The sequence below is a fragment of the Cygnus olor genome, chromosome 15 (assembly GCF_009769625.2).
Source record: "Cygnus olor isolate bCygOlo1 chromosome 15, bCygOlo1.pri.v2, whole genome shotgun sequence".
NCBI classification, from domain to species: Eukaryota; Metazoa; Chordata; class Aves; order Anseriformes; family Anatidae; genus Cygnus; species Cygnus olor.
In genome coordinates, this window is record NC_049183.1 from 6,660,418 (window position 1) to 6,683,961 (window position 23,544).

Consider the following 23,544-nt stretch of genomic DNA (forward strand, 5'->3'; position numbering starts at 1 on the left):
CCTGGAGGAGAGAAGGCTCCGGGGAGACCCTACTGTGGCCTTTCAGTATATAAAGGGGACCTACAGGAAAGATGGGGAGGCATTCTTTATGAGGGATTGAAATGACAGGGCAAGGGGTAACAGTTTTAAACTTAAAAGAGGATAGATTTAGATTATATGTTCAGAAGAAATTCCATTAGGAAGAAATCCTATTTACTATGAGGACAGTGAGGCTCTGGCCCAGGCTGCCCAGAGGAGCTGTGGCTGCCCTATCCCAGGCAGTGCCCAAGGCCAGGCTGGGTGGGATTTGGGCAGCCTGAGCTGGGGGGAAGTGTCCCATAGCAGGGGGTTGGAACCAGGTGATCTTTAAGGTCCCTTCCAACCCAAACCATTCTCTCATGCCATGTTTCTAATTCAAACAGACAAAGGAAAAACTGACAAGAGCACACATGGCACCATCTCTCCTGGGCAGAGATGGACACAGCCCTGCCTGGGAGAACGTCCCCCTGGGACAGCAGGCCACAGCAGCACCTGAGCATCCACCGCTTATATATGAAGATAAATGAACCCTTCTGGTGAATAAATTACGCCTTGCAGAAAGGAGTACTTTTGTGTCCTCTCATAAACAACTTAAGAGTCTGGTTTCTGTTACCCAGGCCCTAAGACACAGCCCTACACTTATCAACTCCCAGTGCACGGTTAAGTCGACCAGCACCTCTGCTGCTTTAAGGAACAGAAGAGCTACTTTATAACCAAGGCCATTCAAAATCCTGGTTAGAGGATGTCTTTTAGCACCAGACCCAGAGGTGAAAAGGGGCTTATAAGGGTTATCAGGAAGCATATTCATTTCTGAAGGGGAAGAGCAGTGAGGAGCCCTCAAACCATGTCCCATAAGAAAACATGGCTCAGCATCCCTGTTTCACTGGCATGCTAGAGCCCATTTATGAAAGAGCTTCCTAGAGAAGCTCCAGCTCTGGGACTCCCACTGGGTGTCGCCCTGACTCACCTGTAGCCTAAAGAGTCCATGGGGACAGAGGCCATGCCCAAGTTTTCAGTGTAGTTTCGTGACTTTGTTGCATAGTTATGTGAATCTACATTCCAAGCAAAGCTGTTCTGCACCCTCTGTGTGGCCTCGGCCTCAATTTGCTCTTTTGGTTTCATCACGCTGTGGTGATGGATGTGGTGGTAGACATGTTTATGGTGGTATAAGTTAGCTGCATCCAGTTTCATTCCTGATTTTGTTGTGTGTTTGCCATGCCCTGGAGGAATTGTTCCTAGTGTCCCTGACAGCTTTCCTAAGTGGCCGCTTTCTGGAGACCGTGGCTTAGGAGAGTGGCGGCCAGGTCCTGGAGATTGACAGCCTGGTGTTTTCATCACACGCTGTACGTGTTCATCAAGGATGCTTTCTGGGTTTTCTTCATGTGCATCTCTCATCTGCATCCCAGCACAGCCCATCTCAGAGTAACGAGGAGCAAAGTGATGAAAGGTTTGGGCAGAAGGCATCTTGTGGCTAATGACTGAAGGACCAGAAGAGATGTCTGCTTCCTCACCTTCTTCCTCCTGCAAGAAACCAGAGGACAATCAGAGAATGACAGCAGGCTGGCACAAGGGGTTTCTGGAGGTCTCTAGTCCCACCTCCCACTCACAGCACAATTGCCACCAACACTCAGACAGGTGAGCCCCAGCTTTGTCCAGCCAGGTCTTGAAAGCCTTCAAGGTGGAGATGCCTCCCCTCTTTGGAGACCTGTCCCTGGCTGCGCCGCCCTCCTGTGGAAAACTTCCTAATGCGCAGCCTGAGCCTGCCCCGTGCCAGCTCACGGCGATGCCCCGCTGCTGCACCGCTTCTCTGCCTGCCTCGTGAGGCACCATTTGCAAGGCTCTCAGCGCATTGCCCAAAGAGACCAGGGCAACCACTGACACAAAGCCAGGATTTACAGGTGCGCCTTTCTTATAAGTGTAACGACTTGATCGGATTTATAAGCGGGCAGAGTTTTGCTAAAAAGCTCCCCATGTCCCTTGAAGATGGTTCTGTAACAACCAGCAGCGGAAACACAGCTTACCGCACCGTACGTGCAACTTCCTACAAGCCTTCGGCGAGGCACTGCTTCAAAGATCATCAGATAAAGCACAAAGTCACAGGACATGCAGCAAAACCATTCTCAAGTCAGCAGATATCAGGGGGTTTTCTCACCCGAAAGACTGTTCCACAAAGCAAGGCAAACAGTGCGCTTGTAATAGGAGCATGCAACTGAAGGTCAACAGCAGCTTGAATGGTTTTGAAAATGAAACACCGTTTTCTCCCAGGCATGCTAATGCTATAGCAAAACACTTCATGCAGATAAAGACATGGGTTGTAACTAACTGTTTGCTCTTGTAGTTCACAAGGGTCTAGGACACACTGTTGTTAGCGCCTCTTTAGTCTGTGCCAGGAGGAATAAAACTCCTCCATGCTAACAGCCACAATTTTGATTCTGACAAACTATTTTATGCTCCAACATAAACTCAGATATTTATGAAGTTTCCTTACTGGAAAACAGAATTCCTATTTTTTTTAATTACATACGTAGGATTTCAGCAAGTCCTTTAATCCTGCTCTCTCTTCCTCCTTTGGCACAGAAAAGAAATCATTTGCAGCACGGGGAATATCTGCCCTGCCAGATAAATGCATCTGCTAGAAAACACTGCCTCCCATCAGCTTTGCCTGTCAGTTGTTATCATCCATCACTTGCTAACTAGCTTCAAAGTCTCAGCTGCCAACCACAGAGCAAGAAAGCAAATAACAGACTTCCTCCCAGTGTCACACCTGGGGGTTCCAAACCGAACCAGGGCCAATGCCAGGCTTTGAAAGTGCAGAAGACGTGGACACTTGCAGTGCCCTCTGCCAGCCTGGGCTTCTCCCCCCAGCTCCTGTCCTGCCCCACTGAGGTCCGCTTCCCTTCACTCCCTTTTGTGGCCACGGCCCCTCTGATTTCCCTGTCTCGCTGCAATGCAAACCTACTTCAAGGGATCCAAAAGATCTATTCATAACACCCTCATCCTTTTGCAAGAACCAGAAACAGGCTGTTGTGCAAACTCATTGGAACAAGGCTGATCCAGCATGACAGTGATCCCAGCTGTCACAGTGACTCCTAACACCAAGCCACTCTGCAGAGATGGGACTCGGTGTGTGACACGATGCCCACTCATGAAGGGGACACACCAGTCGCTTGCAAACTGCTCTTAATTTCAGAAACACCTTTCATCTCCAGTGGCAACGCTACAGCCTGCCAAATGCCATCCCTGGGCAGCTAGGTCGGATACAAGAAAAGATGGAGCACATACTGCCTAAATCCTTAACACTGGGTTAAATATTTATTAACAGATTGTGATGACCCAGTGACATACTCAACGCTTTGGAGGCTTTTAGGGCTGGTACCTACATTCTGGAGAATTCTTAGGTTTAAACAGCAGCTGGTATCTGCAGGGCAAGATCTGACCCTAGGGCAGATCCCTGATGAATGGCAGCACGTGCTTTCTGCTCTGGCAGTGCTGTCACACCGCAGCAGGGAGACACAAGCGTGCCCAGGGTGAACCTGGGATTGCCTAGCCAAATGGGTGCTCAGGATTTAGGAAATCTTCTGGCCACCTGAAACTCAATTGCGCAAATAACTGGGATCTGGTACTTCGTTTTGCTCCAAGACTGAGATCAGGGTGGGCTAAGGGAAGGAGAGGCATGCAGTGTCTCTCTCTGTTTGCCCTGTCTCAGCTCATCTGTCACGGAGTTGGGGGGAAGCGTCGATCTGCCGGAGGGTAGGGAGGCCCTGCAGAGGGACCTGGACAGGTTGGGTCAATGGGTAGAGGTCAGCGGGATGAGGCTCAACACGGCTCAGTGCTGGGTCCTGCGCTTTGGCCACAGCAACCCCATGCAGCGCTACAGGCTTGGGGCAGAGAGGCTCAAAAGCTGTGCAGAGGAAAAGGAGCTGGGGGTGTTGGTTGATGCTCGTGTGAACATGAGCCAGCAGTGTGCCCAGGTGGCCAAGAAGGCCAAAGACATCCTGGCTTGTATCAGGAATAGTGCAGCCTGCAGGACCAGGGAGGTGATCGTCCCCCTGTACTCTGCTCTGGTGAGGCCACACCTCGAGTGCTGTGTTCAGTTTTGGGCCCCTCACTACAAGAAGGACATCGAGGCCCTGGAGCGTGTCCAGAGAAGGGCTACAAAGCTGGTGAAGCGCCTGGAACACAAGTCCTGTGAGGAGCGGCTCAGGGAGCTGGGGGTGTTTGGTCTGGAGAAGAGGAGGCTCAGGGGAGACCTTATTGCTCTCCGCAACTGCCTGAAAGGAAGATGTGGGGAGCTGGGGGTCGGCCTCTTCTCACAGGTAACTAGTGAAAGGACTAGAGGGAACGGCCTCAAGTTGTGCCAGGGGAGGTTCAGCCTAGAAATGAGGAGACATTTCTGCTCAGAAAGAGCAGTCAGGCATTGGGACGGGTCGCCCAGGGAGGTGGGGGAGTCACCGTCCCTGGGGGTGCTCAAGGAAAGGTTGGACGTGGTGCTTAGGGACGTGGTTTAGTGGGTGACAGTGGTGGTAGGGGGATGGTTGGACCAGATGATCTTGGAGGTCCTTCCCAACCTTAATGATTCTGTGATTCTATGAGCAGGAGATCTGGACCCAAAGCAGGTCCTCTGCCAAGAGCAAGTGCTGCTTGGGTTGGTGGTGTGCTAGTGAGCTCTGGTGGGCAACTGGCTTCCTGACCCCAGCACTGGTCTCAGCCTCACGTGAAGCAGGAAAGCCCCACGTTGAGAAAATGGCAGGTAACGAGGGAAGGAGGCTCTGCTTGCAAGCCAACCTATGTGAGATATCTCTACTTGCCTAAGATATCCAGAAGTAAAAAGCTTGCAAATTAACTCATGCACTAAACCAGGACAGATTTTCTTCTTCTTAATCTCTTTGCCTGAGTTATCTGATCTTAGTCTGTGCCTGGCAGTGCAGCACTAGCCCTCCCCTCCTCCCCAAACCTGCCTGCACCCAGATGAGCCACTCTTGCCTGCGGACACCTGCCTGTGGCTGGCATGGGCGGAAGAAAGGGGAGATGAGACACGGAGCTGCTGACCGAAGGAGCCACAGGCAAGGGTTTGGTGTGGCTGCCCTGGGGAAAAGTCCATCCCCCAACCTGGCATTCTGGGTTTGCCAGCACAGAAAGCCTGGGGAACAAGCCTCCCCACCCTGACCCAGAGGTGGGGAATTACATGTTTTAATTTGCACAGTGGGGAATGACAGCTAAACAAATCCTCATAAGATACTGTTGGATGCCTGCAGTCAGGTATCCCCATATGTTTTGCCTATAACTTTCTATGTTTGCTTTTACAAAATTACCTCTGAATTTTGTTTCAGTTTTTACATTAAGTGCATTTCTATTTAACTGTTATCAGATAAAAGTATTCAAGCAGGTTTTCTCAGCTGATTAGGTACAAACCCTGGTTTCCAGGAAACTATCTGAAGAACTACTCTGGTAGGAGCAAGGTGATAACTACCGCATTATGCACCGAAGAAACCTGTGGGTTTGGGGAGCAGCCTCCTCCATGGGCTCAGCTTTCCTGGATATGAAGGTGCGTGGGAGGGCAGCGCTCCCCCAGCGCGGGCTCCAGGGCTGTGTTTCAGCATCTTGCTGCAGCGAGCAAAGCTTTGCAGCTGGGCAGCCCGAGCAGCCTCAGCTGGGCTGTGAAGCCCTGGGTGTCCTAACCACTAGATGGTGCTTTGTTGACATACTATTGTCAGAAACATCTTCCATCAGCTCGCAAAGGCAGCGACAGCTAGATGTATGCTTAAACTTTGCTGACTGTCTGCTGAGCTGTTTTTACTCTCCAGCCCAGCCTGTGTCCTTCCCTTTGAATCAGGAGCCTGAAATATGCACTGATGAGCTATGGGTAAGCAACACCTTGCTTTAAACCTCCCCCCCGACTTCTCCCAGTCCCAACCATCAGATTATTACTGGTCGGTAGGCCAAAACAGCTCACCTAATCACAAGGAGTGCATTTTCCACCTTCAGGCAAACAACTTCCCTCTCTAGTCAATGTTTTATACTCAAACGTTGAGAATTTCAGCAGCGGCTTTGCTTCTCCTGCACATGGCTCATTTCAAATTCACTTGGTTCAGACAAAGAATGAGTGGCCTGCACGATATGATACTGCAGCTACATACACAGACATAAGGATGAAGTGGCTGAAAAAGTAACAAGGCAACATGCATATCACCCCCTACGTCTCTCCTATGCTGCTCAAAATAATTAATGAATTCAGATTTTTTTTTCCTGAAAACCAGAAATCTTACGGTCTTTTCAGGAAAAGTCACTTGGCTCTAAACCAGATGTCTCTTCCAGTTTTTATTGTACGATGAGGCTTTAGAAAGGAACTTGTAGGCAGCTCAGTAGGGGGAAAAATCTTTTTTTTCTAGCTTTTGCAAAATATTTCTTCTCTGCTTCTCTGTTAAGCTGAAAACTGCTTACTGTGACTAATGCCTTATGGTTTTCCCTGTGCTACTGTTCAGTGAGCCATGCAGACCCAGTAAGAGGTCACCCTGTAGTCCTAGTGTTTAGGTCACAGAAAAAAAAGCTGTGATCTATCAGGACTCAAGCTCTCCTCTTGCTGATACCAGCAGCTCTCACACCTTAAGTGCTGACCTAAAAAAGCTACAATTGCTTACTCTGAGTTTTTCCCAAATGGCTAATGCCAAATGCCAGCCAGTCAATGAAATATATTCTGTAGACAGCAAAGAGGTTCAATATATAGCTTTAGTGGGAGTCCTGGGCTTAAAAATAGATTAAGTCACACAAAAATATGTTTAGACAGACTTAGTTTTATCCTCTGGCACATATGTATTTGCTGATTTTATGGTATTGCTACTGGCAGTTTCTTCAAGGGGGTAGAGGGCAGGGATAATGTAGTTGGGTACAGGTGGGGGGCAGCAGTGTACCAATGGGAGCAGGAGAAGGGGTCTGTGTTAGCGGGAAATGTTGCTGGTTACATTGGCTTTGTCTACAAAGCACTAGTTATAGGAGAGGAAAATAGACCAATTCCAGAAGAGCAGGAATCTAATCACAGAATAGGACCTCGCTGGTCTTTTTCTGGCTGGATGCTGGACACAGAAATGCAGCAAGTTTGCTGGATAATGCTTGGCACTGGAGTGAAGCTTAGAGATTACTCTGCCTTCCTAATTTCTCTGCATTTGAATACATATGTGATTTAAAGTGAATACTACAACCTACAGATCTTTTTCTGTTTAAAGAGCTGCTAAATGAACTTTTAAAAACATTGATGAATATTTAAAAATACTCTAATGGGCTTGAAGGGTCTGCCCTGGAGCCACAGAGACGCAGCTTCTCTAAAAGCACAGAGCAAGCTGAGATAGGCACGGACACCTCTTTAAGGGAGAGCTGCAGGGTATACTAAGCACAGAGCCTTTGCCTCACAGCTCCAGCAGCTATTATACTGCAGGGACCCAGAACTTCTTCACATGGGGCTGTAGTTACACTGACATTTGTGATGTTCAGTAACACTGTCACGTCCTCTGTAAAGACTCCTGTATCTCCAGCACAAGATAAACATGTGAGATGCAGTACCTCAGAAGAAACGATAAAGCATCAATACTGCAGAACAGTGTGTCTCACACAAGTAATGAGACAACCAATACTCCCTTATGGAGCTTGTTGTGGAGTTGAAGGCTTTGCAAGCTTCCCTTAGAAACCTTCACCTACCTTCCCTTGGTAGCCTTCGCCTACCAAGTACTCAAAAGCTCTGAATGGCCCCAGAGGCACAAGGGCTCACAGCACGCAGTGCAACGGGCTGGGTTTCCCCAGCCAGCCAGGTGAAGTCATTGCATTGCTCTGGCCAGGAGAGGATTTCTGGATGCTACACCTGACCTAGGAATATGCTAGGCACTAATGGGCAGAACCCTTTCCTTTTTTGGTAGAAATGGGCTGCTGGCACACACAAATGCCTCCACACATAACATCATCTGCCATCTGTTTGCCACATGAAAGGGAAATAAGGATCATGCAAAATGCCATAGGGGAAAGTGAACCCCCATTACATCGTCCCCATCCTTGCATAGAAGGGGTGGCTTACAAAGTCTGTGATGGACAGGAGAGCAAGGGCACCAAAGAAGATGGAGAGCACCCACAACCTCTAACTGGAGACAGAAAGCCTTCAGGAACCCACATGCAAGCGACGAACGTGGTCACCCAGTTTGCTTCCACAGCAGCTGAAAACTTCCTGCTGCATACAAAGCAAACAAATTCCAGGCTAGTACAAGAGGTGAGATTACTAACCGCTCGAACACGTTTAAGGCGCTCCTCTAACTTCTCCTCTGCTTCACGTTCCTTTTGTACTTCTTCCAAACGATTGATCAATTCTGCAGCAAACTTCTCTGGTTCAACATGGATATCCTTTGGCATTCGATACGTACGCTGGAGGAAAAACATACCAGGGGTTAGCAAAAGGTGCATGAAAATCACACATTTATTTTGGAGGCTTAAATAACTGGAAATGCCAGTCGTTCCAGTGGGAGTTCAGGGAGGACAAGCTGGCAGACACAGAGGTGCAGCCTAGGTCTGACAGGCTGGAAGCTGAGCCACTACCACAAGCTCCTTCTCCAGCACCAGCTCTGCACCCCCTCATATAATGGAAAGGTTTTCTATAGCCACAATCAGCAAGCTCTTCTGGCATCAGACTCCATTTTGGGATGTATGTGCATGATAACTCTCAAAATTATACAAGGCCAATAAGAATATAAAAGTATACATGGCCAATAAGAATAGAATATGCTTACAGTAATGATGTTTTCACTTTGACAGAACTCTACTGCACACATGTTCAGCTTACCACAGGTGGATCAGCGTGTATGCCTGTCAGTCTCTGCAAATCTAGCTCACGAGCAGAAAGGAGTAGAAATCCAGCCATATCCAAGAAATCTTGCTTTCCTCCATCTTCCAGCACAGCTTCTGCTAAAATCTACGCAGCCACAAAAGGCCACTGTTCCCATAAAGCATCCTCTCTTATCAGAGCCTAGCCGTGGCACGATTGCATCTCATCTTTTCAGAACTGTGCAAAGATTCCCTGCTTGCTTTACCATTACAGCAATCACTGGCAACCTCACAAGCACAGAGATACCATTTTTCTGCCTGCTCCGTGTGAACAAATGAATAAAGTTCAAGGGCACTCTCAGTTCCTTATGCTGAGTTACCTTGTTCCTAAATTCCTGAGCTCTGAGATAAGAAGTTTGTGCAGTGAAGTATCAGCTGACAGCCACTGTAATTTCTCCCTCATTTTCATCCCTTCTGAATTATTTTGTTACTCTGCTAGTAGAAGAAATAAAATGACACAGCAGAGAGAAAATAATAATTTGGAGGAAAAATATATGGAAAACTCAACAGTATAAAAACCTGCATTCAAATATTTCAACACCAACATGAGAGAAATAAACACTTCATAGGGCTAGAGATAAAATTAAACATGAAGACACAAGATAATTCATAGTGAGGAACAAATGAAGCACCAGAAGCAGAAATCGAGCCCGGAATCTTTAAAGGAGGATTAGAGACCAATCGAATTTACCCTGAACCAGCTTAAAGACCAATGCAGAAGACTAAAATAATGCTTTGCCTCCAAACTAACAAGAGTATGCAAATCATATTGTTTTTCTCTTTCTGCCAACTGCTGAATGGAAGGCAGGGGGAAGAAAAATAAAGGCAGTAAGTATCCCACTTACAGCACCGAGAAGCTGGAGCCATCTTTTATGACACCCAAGTTAAGTTCCATGTCTCAGTTTAAACGTACCGCTTGTTTTGTCCATCAAGATCAAAACTCAGCTAACCCTGCCAACAAACCTCAATTTCCATGCTTACTACTATCATCTCCTGCTTCACACCGGGTGGTGCTGGGCTGTGGGGTACCCGGGGGATGCCTGCGGACACAAGGCAGCTCTGCAGGTGAAAGGACTGCCCGCACGGTGCGCTCGCTGTGCGTGGAAAGCAGGGGGACCGACAAGGCGATCTGAAGCTGTCCCAGGCAGGACTGGACCCGACAGCTGGGAACGCCGCCAAAGGCGACAGCCCCAAGCAAACCATCCCCTTCATCCAGGGCAAAGTGCTGTCCCTCACTCCATAGCTAACGAGAAGGGAAATAACCCAGATAACAAGCGTGAGGGCAAGACACTGTTTCCCTTTGGAGGGACAGAAAACTTGTGTCCTAGTATCCAGAGCTCGTGTAGTTCAGAAATGTGCCTCAGTCGTGCATGGTCACAGGGTTAAGACCCAACAGAGATGGTCCCTGCTGTTATTCAGTGGGGAGCCTCTCAGATCCATGTGATGTTTCCCCATTCCTCAAATATCTGGGGAAGCACTTCTGGCTAAGGGAGTCTGCTTTCATCAGCAAGCGAGCCCCAAACCATGAACACTGTCTATGTCATGAGGTAATGCCAGCAATTCCAGAAATGGTCAGCAATGCCAGAAATCTCTCTTTCACCTGACAAGTCACAACCAGTCCAGTGATGTGTTCATTCCCTTCTGCCACCTCACACACGTCAACTTTCCCTGCGGTTGTTTACAGGACGGCAGCACCAAGCCCTGCTCAGGAGCAGGCACCATGCCGTTAGAAGCTTTCTGAGTGCAAGGAAAGAATTCAGGGCTCAGCAGCTACAGGCTCAGATCTCCCTGTTGCAGCTATTGCAGCAGCTTCCCCAGAAAAGCAGAATCAGGACAGAATTTCCCATTATTTTCACAGCCCTTGATGCAATGCAACGTCCTCAAATAAAATCTCTCCCAAGCACCCAGTCTGCTGCAGCAGCAGGTGCAAACATTGAAGTTTGTTAACCTGCATGTTTCAGTCCTGGTACAATAAGGTAGCTCCTCCAGGCCCAGCAATGCTTAAGGACTGCAGCTCCAACTCTAATGAGTACCTGAAGAAGTTCAGGGTCACTAAAGCTTGAGATAGGACGATTTTGGCCTTTTATATCATACTTCAGCACATTTATCCACAGTTTCTCAAAGCCTGGAAGTGACTGAAGCTAAACTACATAAATGAAAATAATTGAGCCTAAGAACCTTTACAGTGAACTCGTTTTCCTCTCTCTTTGATAAACTGCTGTGTGCGCAAAACCACACTACCTTGTCCTTCTGGCTTTCCACTCAGCACAACAGCTGGCGCAGGTCCTACAGCAGCCCGCCTGACAGTGGAAGACGCAGCCCCCACTGGGAAGCAGTCCCTTGAGAGTCTCTCTGTCCATCTCCCTGCCCATCAGTTGGGCTGAAATAAATCTCACTTCACTGTGGATGAAGAGCACAGCACGCGCCCAGTATTTTCCTGGTGAGTACCCAGAATGGTGACTTTCAGAAAGCTAGCAAGCAAAACGATGTTCTGAATTGCCACAGCTCTGATTTTATTCCTAGCTCAAAGGATGAGCTACACAGACTTCCCCAAATACTAACAGTATTGGAGAATAATGAATGCAAATTCCCTGCGCTGAAACAATACAGCCCACTGCTATCTCCTTTGGACAGTAATCACATACTGCATTGACCTGGTTCTAAAAGCTTAAGACAACAAAGGGTTTGAAACTTTTATCAAATGACAGGCCTAACTTAGGAAAGGAGACATGTTTCGCCAAAATCCAGCCAGGCTGAGCCTGTGCCCAGAGGAGGATCCATCAGAGCTTCAGGACTTTGAACCTGCCCCTGTCTCCTCGTGGGCATACAGAACCCTGCAAGGAAGTCATAAATAAGCTGTTTATTGTTCTAAAATCAGAAGGGCTCCAAATGCTTTTGTTCCAAGTAAAGGGTGCAGCATTCTCCAAGAGCTGGCTGGTCCAACACGCACTGTTTTTGGAGAGTACAGCCCTTCAGTCTGGACCAGAATGAGATCTCTGGCCATTTTGTGTCATCAGGCTAGAAAGGAAGCACTCTGTCTTAAAGAATTGCTGTTTAATCTGATGTTTTATCTAAAGTTGTTTTATCTAATGTTTTATTTAATTATTTATCTACTTTTATTTAATGCCACTAGTTCAGACAGGGTCTGTCCAGAACCAAACCATGCTGGGCTGGGGAGGTTACAGAGAACAATGGATGGGAGCCTGAATGCCAGATGGGCTGGCAAGGAAGAAATAGTTTGAACTGTTCTGAATGAAGTAATCTTTCTTAGTGACAGCTGTTAGGAAGGATTTCTTGGTGTACCTATCACTAGAACGCTGTCCTCTCTCCTTGACATATGAAGTGTCTGAAGCTCTGGTAGCTTTGGGAAGAATCAGAATGCTAAGAACATGCTAGATACACAAGCTCCCTAGTTGTTCCATTTAGCACCTGCTATCATGTTTCTTCCATCTTTTCTTGGAGCTGATGGAGTGGGAGTTGCATGGATTTTCTCCATGAGGCAGACGCAGGTCTTGGGTTTTGATGGATTTCACCTTCTCTGAGAAACTGTGGTTTGAAGACCAGGTTCCCCATCTGAACACGTTGGCTTCCTAAATTAGCGCCTCGTCTGGAACACCACTTACGCTGAGCTGTGTTTCTTCAAGGGTTGAATGGGCTTCTCACCTCCACAGTGAGGTGAAGAAACATGATAAAGTTGCAAGCTCAGCATTCAAAGCTGAATGAAATCTCAAGCAAGGATCTGCACATTTGTCTACAGGGTTGATAGCTGGGACTGCTGAAGTTTTGTGTTTGTACTCTGTCCTTCCTCACTCTTTCTTCCCAACTGAGTTATTGCCACCTTTTCAGACTTGTCACAGTGACAGTGGTTTTACTACGATCTATAAAGAAAGATAAGGCTGAAAGAGAAGAATCTCACTGTGGCTTGCAGGTTCCCCTTGGGAAGAAGAAACCTCAATTGCTCTAAGATGAAATAGCTTTTCCAGTATTACCACTGGGCAGAGGTCTCAATCAGCCCCAGGGATCCATGCTGAACCATTTCTGACAGACCTGTCTGGGCCAAAGAATTATATGTTGATAAATCTCAAATGTCTTCTACAGGTTTGATGTCTCCATGACGCTCAAGCAGCCAACGTTAGATCAAAAGTCAGTCTTGGAGACGAAGTGGAGATGGCAGGTTAGATAACACAAGAGAAAAGAAATTCTGAACTTCTACGTTTCCCAGATAAATGTATTCCACTGTGAGATATGTTTTTAAAAGGCAAATGGTGTTTCTGTGCCAGAAACATCTGTGGCAGAGCTCATGGGTAGCTGGACTTCAGCATCCACCCTAGTAGCATTCAGGGACTAGCAGAGTCCCACTGCCGCGAGGCATTTGAGGAAAAGGACATACATTGGATTATGGGAATTCTGAGCACGTTCCCAACTTGCAGGACCAGAAGCTACCCAGGCAGAATGAGACCAGGGCTCCCCATCCTGTCCACTCCTCACTTCTACAGCATTGCGGAGTAGTCGCTCAAATCCTTCTGTTCCACTAAAGGACACCATGGATGTCACCTCTGCGCACAGGACGCCCTCCTGGGAAAGCTGAGCTTCCCTTCTCACAGGACAACTGTGCAACATGCTCGCAGCTTCCTTGACTGGGGGCAGGACAGGAGAGCTCCACTTGATGGGAGCTCTACAGCTACAAAATGGCTTCTTCATGCAAGCAAACAAACAAAAAATGAAACAAAAAAAGGAATCCCAAGCCATAATGCTTGAGGTTGGATTTTTCTGAATTTGCCGGGGAGAAAAGGGTATTTACCCTGTCCTGGGAACTGATGAATGCCAGAGCCAGGGTAAATACAGTACAACAGCCCATGTAAGGCCCTGCATTCTCATGGCTTTTGCCCCTCCTCCTTTGGGAATTTAATTTGCCTGCTCTTTCCTTTCTTACTGCCCCAAGTCTTTGCTCAAATCCAAGAGGAAGATGGAAAAATCACATAAAAAGCAACATGCACCCACTATGTAATAGGTTCCTGGGAGAGGCACAAAATAAAGGTCTCGTTGCTTGCTAGAAACCTTCACCTGCTGCATTCCTTGGCAGAGCGCCATTTCAGAAAGCACAACTTTTCCAAACTTAGAGTGTATTTAAGTTTGTAAGTATGGAATATGCAGAACACAGCTGTCCGTGCACTAAGATCTCCTGCTGCATAGTGGGGAATCCTACATGACTAAAACTTGTTTAAAACTTGTCTGGAGGCAGCATGGCTGATGAAACTAGCAGGCAATCTCCTATGAACTACAGTTTATAGCTTCTAGACCTGAATAAAATAAAGACCTAAATAGTGCTGCTATTAAAAGCAATATAAGTTCTTTCAGAATTTTGCATAATAGCCCCACACCTCATTTGTAAGGGAACAGTAAGGTCTCTAAAGGACTTCTAAAATGACTTTTTGGAGGTAGAAGGTTCTCTGCTATCAGTAGGAAAACATGCCATGCATTCTGCAACAATTATCGGTATAGATTCTGGCTATCCTGGTTAGATATGAGTCCATAAAGACTTTCACTCACAGGCTGCAATTTAGTGATTGCTCCATGTTTAAAAGCACACTAACCGCCAGGTCCAGGCAGCTCATGGAGACTGCTCTAGCTACGGGCTGCATGATATCCTAACCACTGGCTTTAGAAAGCAACACTTGAAGAAACATTTGCATGGCTCTTTGCTAATTGGGTAAGTTTAATTCAATAAACTTGCAGTTAGAGGTGATTTTAAAAGACTAACTTCATAACATTTCACACTGGTGTTGTCAAAACATATTGTCTAATTACCTTCTCCTTTCTTGGCTGATTGATAAGTGAGGGCAGAGCAGTGCCTCTCTGAAGTTGATGCCAATTCTGTGTCAGTAATTGGCTGGCAGGAGGTGCCAGAGTGTCTGAACTAAACTTATATTCCCTGGAGAAAGACTAGAACTAACTTGACTTCTTAGTCTTCCACTCCCATAAAAATATGCGTCAAGATGCCTTTTTCCCTGGGACTTAAAATTACAGCACAGAATCTAATGGGAACACTGAGCGTTTCATAGAAAAATCCTTGTGAAGCGTCTGTATGTAGTTTAGAAGGAATATGTAATTCTAAAAGACCGTGTAGATAAGTAGGATATTATATAAATTTATAAGCAGCAGGTGGCCAATTTAAACCTTGTTTTTTACCCTCCCACCCCCTTTTAACTGGTTTCCAAAAAGGTCGATAAAATTTAATGCTAAATAAAACTAATTAGTCTGCAAGGAACAGCTGCTGGAATGACACTTATTCATTTTAACAAAAGAAATGTTTGGCAGATGGAAGTTTGTTAAAAAACAGCTCACTATACATATTTAATGCTCCATACTCTGAGTTTATAACCTGCAGTCCACTGAGGCATTGCCAGTGCACACGATCAACAGAAACTCACTATTATTTTTATCCAAAAGGTAAAACCACTGACAAGCTTTGAAGTCGGAGAATATTCACTCAGTAGTTCCCACTGTTCACTAACAGCAACAACAACAACAACAAAAATAAAGGCCAAGCTTTCAAACTTCAACTCTAACAAAGCAGTGCTTACAGTAAAAACTGCATCAAGTGAAATAAAAAGGCACCCAGCCAGCCTTTTCAACAGCGACCACACTGCAAAAGCAACTGTATGAAAAGAGAGGTGACTAAGCAAGGATGGCTAGTGAGTGTCCACAGCCAGGGTTTTTATTGTCAACCCAGTGATCAAAGCATAGGAGACCCTCTTAAATCTAAGGCAAATAATCTAATTTAAAAAGGAAAACAAAGAGTGATTTTTTTTAAAATCAGATTAAAACGAGGGTGTATTTCTGCATGCATTGTGCTGCTTTGAGCAGGCAGGATGGGAACAGCTGTGTCAAGTTTGAAGGCACTTCTGGAAAAAGCAGATGGAGGCTTTTTTTTTCTTTCCCAATTTGTTTTGTGCTGGAGTCCAGCTGTCCAAAGGGAAAAAAAGCACCTTTATTCCCTGCTATTTATTAAACGTCACCTGTAACTTCTCACAGAAAGAAAATAATAAGCAGAGCTGCAGATGGTGCTGCAGAGCCCCAAAGCCTCATCTTCCAAAAGCTGTTTGCTTACCTGAAGCAACTGGGGAGACAATACCAGACAATTCAAAATACTTATGTCTGCACCTTCTTTGCTTTCCTACCTTGTATTCCCAGGCAGGCTTTGCAGAGTCCTTGAGAATAGGTTAGAGCTCCCTTTTGCTACCCACTGCAGGAATACTGCTCAGGACAGCTGCATTTTTCCCCAGCTGACTTTGGCTGAGAGCTACATCAGCCTTCGTGTCCAGTGGCCTCCTACAACTCCCACAAACATCTCTATCCCCCCAAAGGCTCATAACCTACTTGCAGGCAGACACCAGCCACCTAAGCCAGCCTGCGCTTCCATTCTTGTCCTGAAGAAACAACTGGCTACTGACCAAACACTTAAGAAAACTGTGTTTTGCGTACCCCCGGATGATGAGGCTGGCAGAAGACTACCAAGCTTTCCTCCCTCTTACATGCCCTTTCTCAGCACAGCAGATTCCCATCCCCAGATGAATACAGTGCTAAGGGAGGTTAAACTGACACTTGAGCAAGCAGAGCAAACGCATGCTAGAGATCTCACGCACTTAGCATATTTACCTTTGCAGAAGGAGATACTGCTACTTACAGGAATGTGAGGTAGTGGCACACGTCCATTTGCTTTGGCACTTTCCTGCATCTCTCTGCGATGCTGCTTCCGGAGTCTGTATGGTGGGATCCCATCTCTGCCAGAATAAAGCAACAACACGCCCTGCTTTAGTGCCTTTCATTAGATGGTCTCCATCACACAACATTCATTGAAGCCCTGTTGCCACAGAACGGCAGGTAGAAAACCTCTTAGAATCTGAGAAAGGCTTCACATGCCCAGGGCGAGTGCGACAGAGCAAGAGGAACGACATGGAAAACAGTGCTCCTCCAGGTCCCTGGAGCTCCCTACCAGGGGCACTTACACAGCATCCACTGGGAGCTGAGCGAGGCAGGACTCCCGCAACTGTTGCCCAAGGTAGAGGGCAGGGAGAAGGACTTGGACTGCATCCTGGTACCTTTTATAGTTGGTTGCTTCCTACAAAAGAGACTGCAATGTACACAGTAAACCACAGGGCAGGCTAGAAATGGGGGGAGGAGGAGGAGTGGGAGCTCAGTGAGCATTTACACCAAGGGGAACTTGGTCAGGGAACAAGGTATATGTTTTGAAAAGAGCGTGGTAACTTCTCAAATGGCTTATCAAGGCAAAGGGTTGACTTCATGGCTCTTAAGATGATCTTTAGCTCAGTTAGAAATTATGGACTTGATACTGAAGTTATTGGGTGAAAAAATCTAGTGCTTGCCATAGAGGAGGCTGGTATAGGTTGGGCAGGAAAGCCATGGGCAGCAGCATGCAGGCTAACCAGCTCTGTTCAGTTTGTTTGTGCCCTTGATGAAGAAGCTGGCGATGGAGGTGTCTGCAGAGGAAGGTGGGGGGAAGGAGACTGGTAGCAATGAGCCTGTCCCCAGAAAGACCAGCAGCAGGCTTCGTGGCTCTGCCACGAGCTGCAGGGTGGTGCAGACCTGCTCTGCTGAGGCCCTTCCACAAACACGGGGCCTGGGTGCACACTGGGTCCCAACAATGGGGTGTTCAGAGGGGTCACAGCTACCAGGCTTTGTGTTGAGCACTGTTGGCGGCAGAGCATCACTGACTGGGTATAGCTTCAGGAAAAGGAAGGAACCACGTTTTGTTTTCATCATTGAAACCATCACAGGATGAGAAGAATGCAATTGAAGTGGAGCTCAGTTATGAGATAAGGAAATGGGCTCATGTCCTAGTGAAACTAGGTTATTTTGAGAAAAATCAACCAGTGCAAAAACAAATGTCCTCCCAGAGCTTGGCCATTTGGAATTTTCCTCTTTTAATTTACAGATTTTGCTTATTCAGTAATGGCAATGCCATGGAAGTGTGTGGAAATGAATGGAGTGGTTTAGTTTGTCACAAATATGAAGTTCCATGCACATACGTTGCCTTCTTCCAATCGTTACCCTACACATCTTGGTGAACTGACAACCTTGCACCACTCTGAAGAGTGCGACCAATTCAGTCAAACTGCATCTTACAGGACAAGATGTTTGCACAAGCCAACTGTAAGTACACTTAGCTTTTAGGTAAGCTCCTAACCCCCTCAACTGCTAAGCACACCTCTTTCTTGAGAACGTAAGCAAAACAGTTTAATGAGCTCACATGAGCAGATTTTCAAAGTCTACATGATGTTTGGCAAGGAAAACACAATTTACTGTATTTTTTTGCCTGAAAACCTCCAGAGTTACAAGCACGAGCCTGGACAAGGACTGTCACCATCAGCTCTCTTTCCCAAACAGAAGCCCCGTCCGTGTCTGTGGTGCCTGCTGCCCCAGTTACTCTTTGGAAACGTGGCTCCATACAGAATTGCCATGAATTTGCTCCTGCAACCAAACTGCACTATACAAATGCAATTTCATTCAGTAACCCTGGCATTCAAAATTAAACACATTAAAATAAAATAAAAACCATGATTAATGACAAGTGGTTTTTTGTAGGAAGACAAACGACAAAACAGAGAATTAGTCTGGCTAATTACAGCTCTGGCTACTGGCTGCAGGTAATGCAGGAGGAGGCAGAGCATGGCTCGGAGCATCACCTCCGCTGCACCCAGTCAGACACTTTACAAGAGCAGAGCAATTTTGCAGTGTTGCTATAACAACAGGCGATCACGATAGCATTCATTAGAAAGCTTCATTTTCTTTAATGATGAACCTCCATTTGAAAAATAACGTAGAGTCACAGTGGTTAAACAGTTTCATCATATCAGGACAGTTTTTTTCCAGAATGGATGGGAACAAAAGCACTGACGATTTTTACTGACTCTGCCTTTGCTGTGGAACGATTTTAGCTATTGCTGGACAGAATCAATAAACAAGATATCAGCTTAACTGCCACACAAAACCCGGGCACTGGAACACAACTTCAGCGTTGCGGCCGCATGGACGTTCACAGGCAAAGCAGCATTATACTAGAAGGTGCAATTTTTCTTTCCTTCTTTCTTCCTTTCTTTTTATTTTTTTCCTTTTTTATTTTTTTTATTCTCCACAGCAGCAGTCCCAGCGGAAAGAACGACTTTTGTTCAGAGCACAGTAGCGAAAGGCTGATAATGGCCTCTAATCTATCCGGCTTCAAACACATGTTCAGCCCTGCTGTGCTGCCTTTGATGTCATTTTAACTAGATTCCCCAATGCCACCTCTGAACTTGGAACATTCCTTCGTTCAATGTACTGTGCCAACTCAACCAGAGGAAGCAAATTCAAAGATAAGCACTTTAATTTTATCCCAACAAAACCTTATTCAATAGATGGGGGAAAAGCAAGGAAAACCAATACCATACTTTTGTTTTCCTTTTGTCAGGTAGCTTGCTTTGAGATATTTTCAATAGATAGAGAAATAATATATATATATATATAAACTTTTTTTAGAGCACATCTCCTTTTAAAATAAAACTTTCCAAACTGTTTTTACTTGTTTCATCACGTGATTTTCTTTAGCGCCAGAAAGTTCCGTGCTAAAATGCGGTGGGGGAAACATGGGTATTTCTATCATTTATTTAGTGAGAGTGCAATTGGTTTGCTATTCTGGCACTGTGGTGGCTTCCTCTCCTCTGCTCCCCAAACCCACCTGCAGGAGCCCCTGATGAGCACAGAGGGTCTGCTGCTGCCTGGCAGTCAGATGCTACTAATGAGCGCCTTCTTTGCTCCTCCGGAGAAAGCCTCCAAATCTGACCATTAAGCCTAACAAGCTGGAAAATCATCATTTGGGATCTTTTAAATTAAAAAGCTGTTAAACTTGTTTAAATAGAGCAGAACTCAAAGTCATTCAGGATCACTGACCATAAGAAAGACAGGAAACAGATCGGCAGAGAAGCCAATATTTTCTACCGATTACTCTTATCAAAGCACCACTGTCACTAAGAGATCCTTCTCACATCAAAAAGCACGAAGGGAAATGGCCAGGCATTTTGGCCAAAGGCCAGTCATCTGAGGAATAATATTTCCTCTGCAAGATTTTGGGGAGCAGTAGCCACTATTCTAAACCGTTTCACTCTGGGACACGGCCACCTGTGTTCTGGGTGCTCTGACTTGATTTGGGGCGGAAGGGACCCCGGGGCACCATGCTGAGCCATGCCATCAGTGACGGGGGCTTACCTAGTGCCCGGGAAGGCAGAGCTCATATCCAGGTGAGGGGAGTCAGGACACGTGATGAGACGCAGCAAAAAGAGTATGAAGTGATGAGACCCAGTGAGAGGAGTATGGTTATTATTCATTTAGCTGGAGCACCACGCTGGGCTAAGAGACACGACCTCTCGTTCACTGTCGTAAGCTCTTGCAGAAATAAAGAGAAGAACCATGCTGACCGAAGGCATTTCTGGATTGGAACTGGAACATCACGAGGCGATTTAATGCGTTTCAGCCTCTGCCTGGTGCCTTCGTACCTAGATCTGCCTTCATTTCCCTCAAGTATCTCTGCCGTGACAAGCCCTCCTGCCCAGCGGCTGTCTTGTCCCCTTAGGAAAGGCACTGCTGACACCAAGGGTTATCCAAGAAAGGGATCACGGACCGCGTAGTGGCACCTGTGATTGCTGCCATGTGCCTGAGGCCGGGCCGGCAGCCCCGGGGAGCGCAGCACCAGCCACCAGCAGGCAAGTGACTCTGCTGCCCTGGTGGCCATGCACGCCAGCCGGGATAGTGCTTGCTAGGAGCATGGCACCGGGTCCTCTCCAGACTGTGCCTCCACAAGAAACAGCTAAAACAACACAGCTGCTGTTCCTGTTATAAAAACAGTTTTCGGCAGAGGACCAAAGCTGGTTTGCCTACACAGGCAGAGGAATTTGTATGGCACAGGAAGACTGAAAAACAATCAGCAGAGCCTAAGTATTTAAGAGCAATGTTTTTTAAGGTACTTAAAATGAAAACCCCTCCAACAACAGAGACTGATAATATATTCATTACATAAATTCAACGCATTACAATATTTACTTGTGCTAGGAATGACATCCTGTTGAAAATTTGTCTTTAAGGCAAGCGTGCTTGCATTGGGTACCACGGAAATGACTTTTAAAAGCACATACGTGCGCTGGGCACTTTTGAAAATCCTTTCTCTGTTTGACCTAGCTCAGAGGGCCAGATGGCAAGAATATCATACAGGCTTCTGCTAGCGGTTTTCCGTAGTTGGGCTGTGCATGAAGCCTGTGGGGAAATTTCACTTCCAAAACCTGTTTAGCCACGATCGGTAGAATATCAAAGCTTGGAAGGGAGCTGGTGACAAATGCAGTATATCAAAGAAGAAGCGACTGCACAGTGTGCGGCGCTTATTTGCCTTCTCCCCCAGCTTGAGCTGGCTACCAGTGGCAGACCATGCCTGACACCAAGCCGTGCTCTTTGTGCACCCGCACGCTTTCTTCAGTTTACTGTTAGAGGGTTGGGGCTCTCCTTAATCAGCCTGTGTCTGCATCCTCATTGCCCAGACACAGTCTCCTCTGACGTAGGGTCACAGAGGTTTCCACCTTGGGATCACAAACCATTCATGCACTGTCTTTGAGCAGAAGCTAGATTTCTTCATTATTGAGCTTGACTTGTGTACGTAAACATCATACATAGACAAAAACCTTGCCCATCACCGAATGAGCCTTTTGTTGCCATTTTCCTTAGAGGAGGCCTAAATTCAAAGCACAAGCACCAAGATATGCAGGTCATGTCAAGCAGCAGGAGTCCCTTCTCTGACGTCGTCTAGTTGTTCTTCATTTCTGCTGCCTTAAGCAATTCTGCAAAAATTCCTTTGAAAGTCAGGAGGCAGATAGGTTCAGCAATACCATGTAAAACTGTAACAAAATTTGGTAATGAAGAGCTAGTATTGAATGCAGACAGAGTTTTTGTAAGCCAAAGGTCAAGGCTGTATGTCCAGAATCCTAATTTGGGGATGAATCTGCATGCAGTTTGAGATGCACAAAAAGAAAGATCACAGGTATACTCCCATGATTTTGAGACTTACTTAAAAGGAACTACTGAGATTGGGCTAGTTATGAGCAGAAGGCAGTCCATGTATTGGCAATAATTAAAGTCCTAGAAGCAGCCTATGGTAGGCACAGAAGGGATAAAATGCCTAAAGGAAAAAGGAGCCAAGAATAAAGAAGACACAGGATGGTCAAACAAAAATAATTCTGCCTGAGAAAGAAAGACATTATGGCTACTGAAATAAAAATTAGGGGCTTGAAGAACTTGGGTGTAAATGATCACAACTTCTAACAGGTATAACTATTAGTGCAACCCCATGAGCCCAATGGACCAGTGGAAAAGGAATCGCTAAAAGCTTATTAATTTTGAAGAATTCTTACATCTGTTTCTTCTGATAACAGAGTTATATGACCCCTGCTAGCTTCAGAATACTCCTCCATATCACCTGATGAGTCTGAAGAATTACAAAAGTATGTGACAAAGCAGCTGGATTTGTATTACACTGACTCCTTAAATTAGCAGTCCTCTACAGTTTTCTGTAGTTCCTCCCGTGGTACTTTGACCAAGGTCTGCATCCTCCATTTTGCAACATGGGTATGGTGCGAGGAGCTAGTGCTGGTGAGCAGAGTGGACTCGAGAACTGCTCCTAAACATCTCCACGCCTCCACAGAGCCAGCAGCAAGTCTGCTTCTGGCTTGCTTAGAGCCACCACAGCAGATACAGAAGTCTCCTTATCCACTAGGGCTTTCAGTTCCAGTGATGTGAGTTCCACCTCACATCTGCTGGATCCCTCATGCTGCTGTTTGAGGGATCTCAAGCGCTCAAGCACGAGTCATGATCTTCAAGGTCTGGGCACAGAGCGCAAGCGAAGGCCTGGTGGCAGATCTGCTGCATGAGCACTGCAAGGGGAAGAGGTCCCTGAGGTCCCTCGCCTGGTTATCCAGCAGCATGCACACTGGCACTGCCTGGAGGAGCAGCAGTGCCCAGGCTGGGCAGGCAGGTGGCCTGCTCTCCTGACAGTCAGCAGCCACGTCACGGATTCACCAGCTCACTGGATGAACCGAAGGCAGGTGGGGAACTGTTGTGTTTTGGTGGGCACCCACTGACGACATCTATGACACAGGCTGGAAAGTTTCTTGTACAAGGTATGACAGCTCCCGACATTCACAGTGAGACTAAACGAGCCTCCTGGAGGACTTTGTGTTTACAGCACTGCTGTTAATAAAATGGTCTCCTAATTCTGTAAAACTGTCATCTTTTGCTTAAAGAATCAAAGGGTTTCTGCTCTACAAAAGACACTTCACATTTGAACTACTAAAAAACAGACCAAACACTGAATGCTTTCCCCCAAATCCTTTTTTTCATCACAGAGAAGCAGCAACAACAAAGTCTCCGTCCATTTTTAATTCCTTTGCAGATCATCTTTAAGGAAGGTACCTCACAGGTGAGATGCACTGCTCTGTCATGAGGGCAGTAACTAGACAAAGCAGAAAAAGATTTGGAGGGAGCTTATCAGTATAAGTTGCATAAAAGTGCAGTGGTCACCAGACCTAACCTAGAACTGGTGGTTATTATGTGGTGGTAGCTTCCACTTCAGCATAA

At 46.4% G+C, this 23,544-nt stretch overlaps 1 protein-coding gene across 4 annotated transcripts in view; it reads right to left on the reverse strand.

Moving 5' to 3' along the window:
- The window catches only part of AXIN1 (axin 1), an 83,674-nt gene that overhangs the window by 12,831 nt on the left and 47,299 nt on the right, over positions 1 to 23,544 (reverse strand). For all 4 annotated transcript variants that reach the window (XM_040574038.1, XM_040574037.1, XM_040574040.1 and 1 more), the window contains exons 4-6: positions 16,562 to 16,658; positions 8,281 to 8,418; positions 986 to 1,539 (exon numbers count right to left, since the gene is read on the reverse strand). In XM_040574038.1, the coding sequence (XP_040429972.1) occupies positions 986 to 1,539; positions 8,281 to 8,418; positions 16,562 to 16,658 (789 nt within the window). The remainder of the gene's footprint in view (positions 1 to 985; positions 1,540 to 8,280; positions 8,419 to 16,561; positions 16,659 to 23,544) is intronic.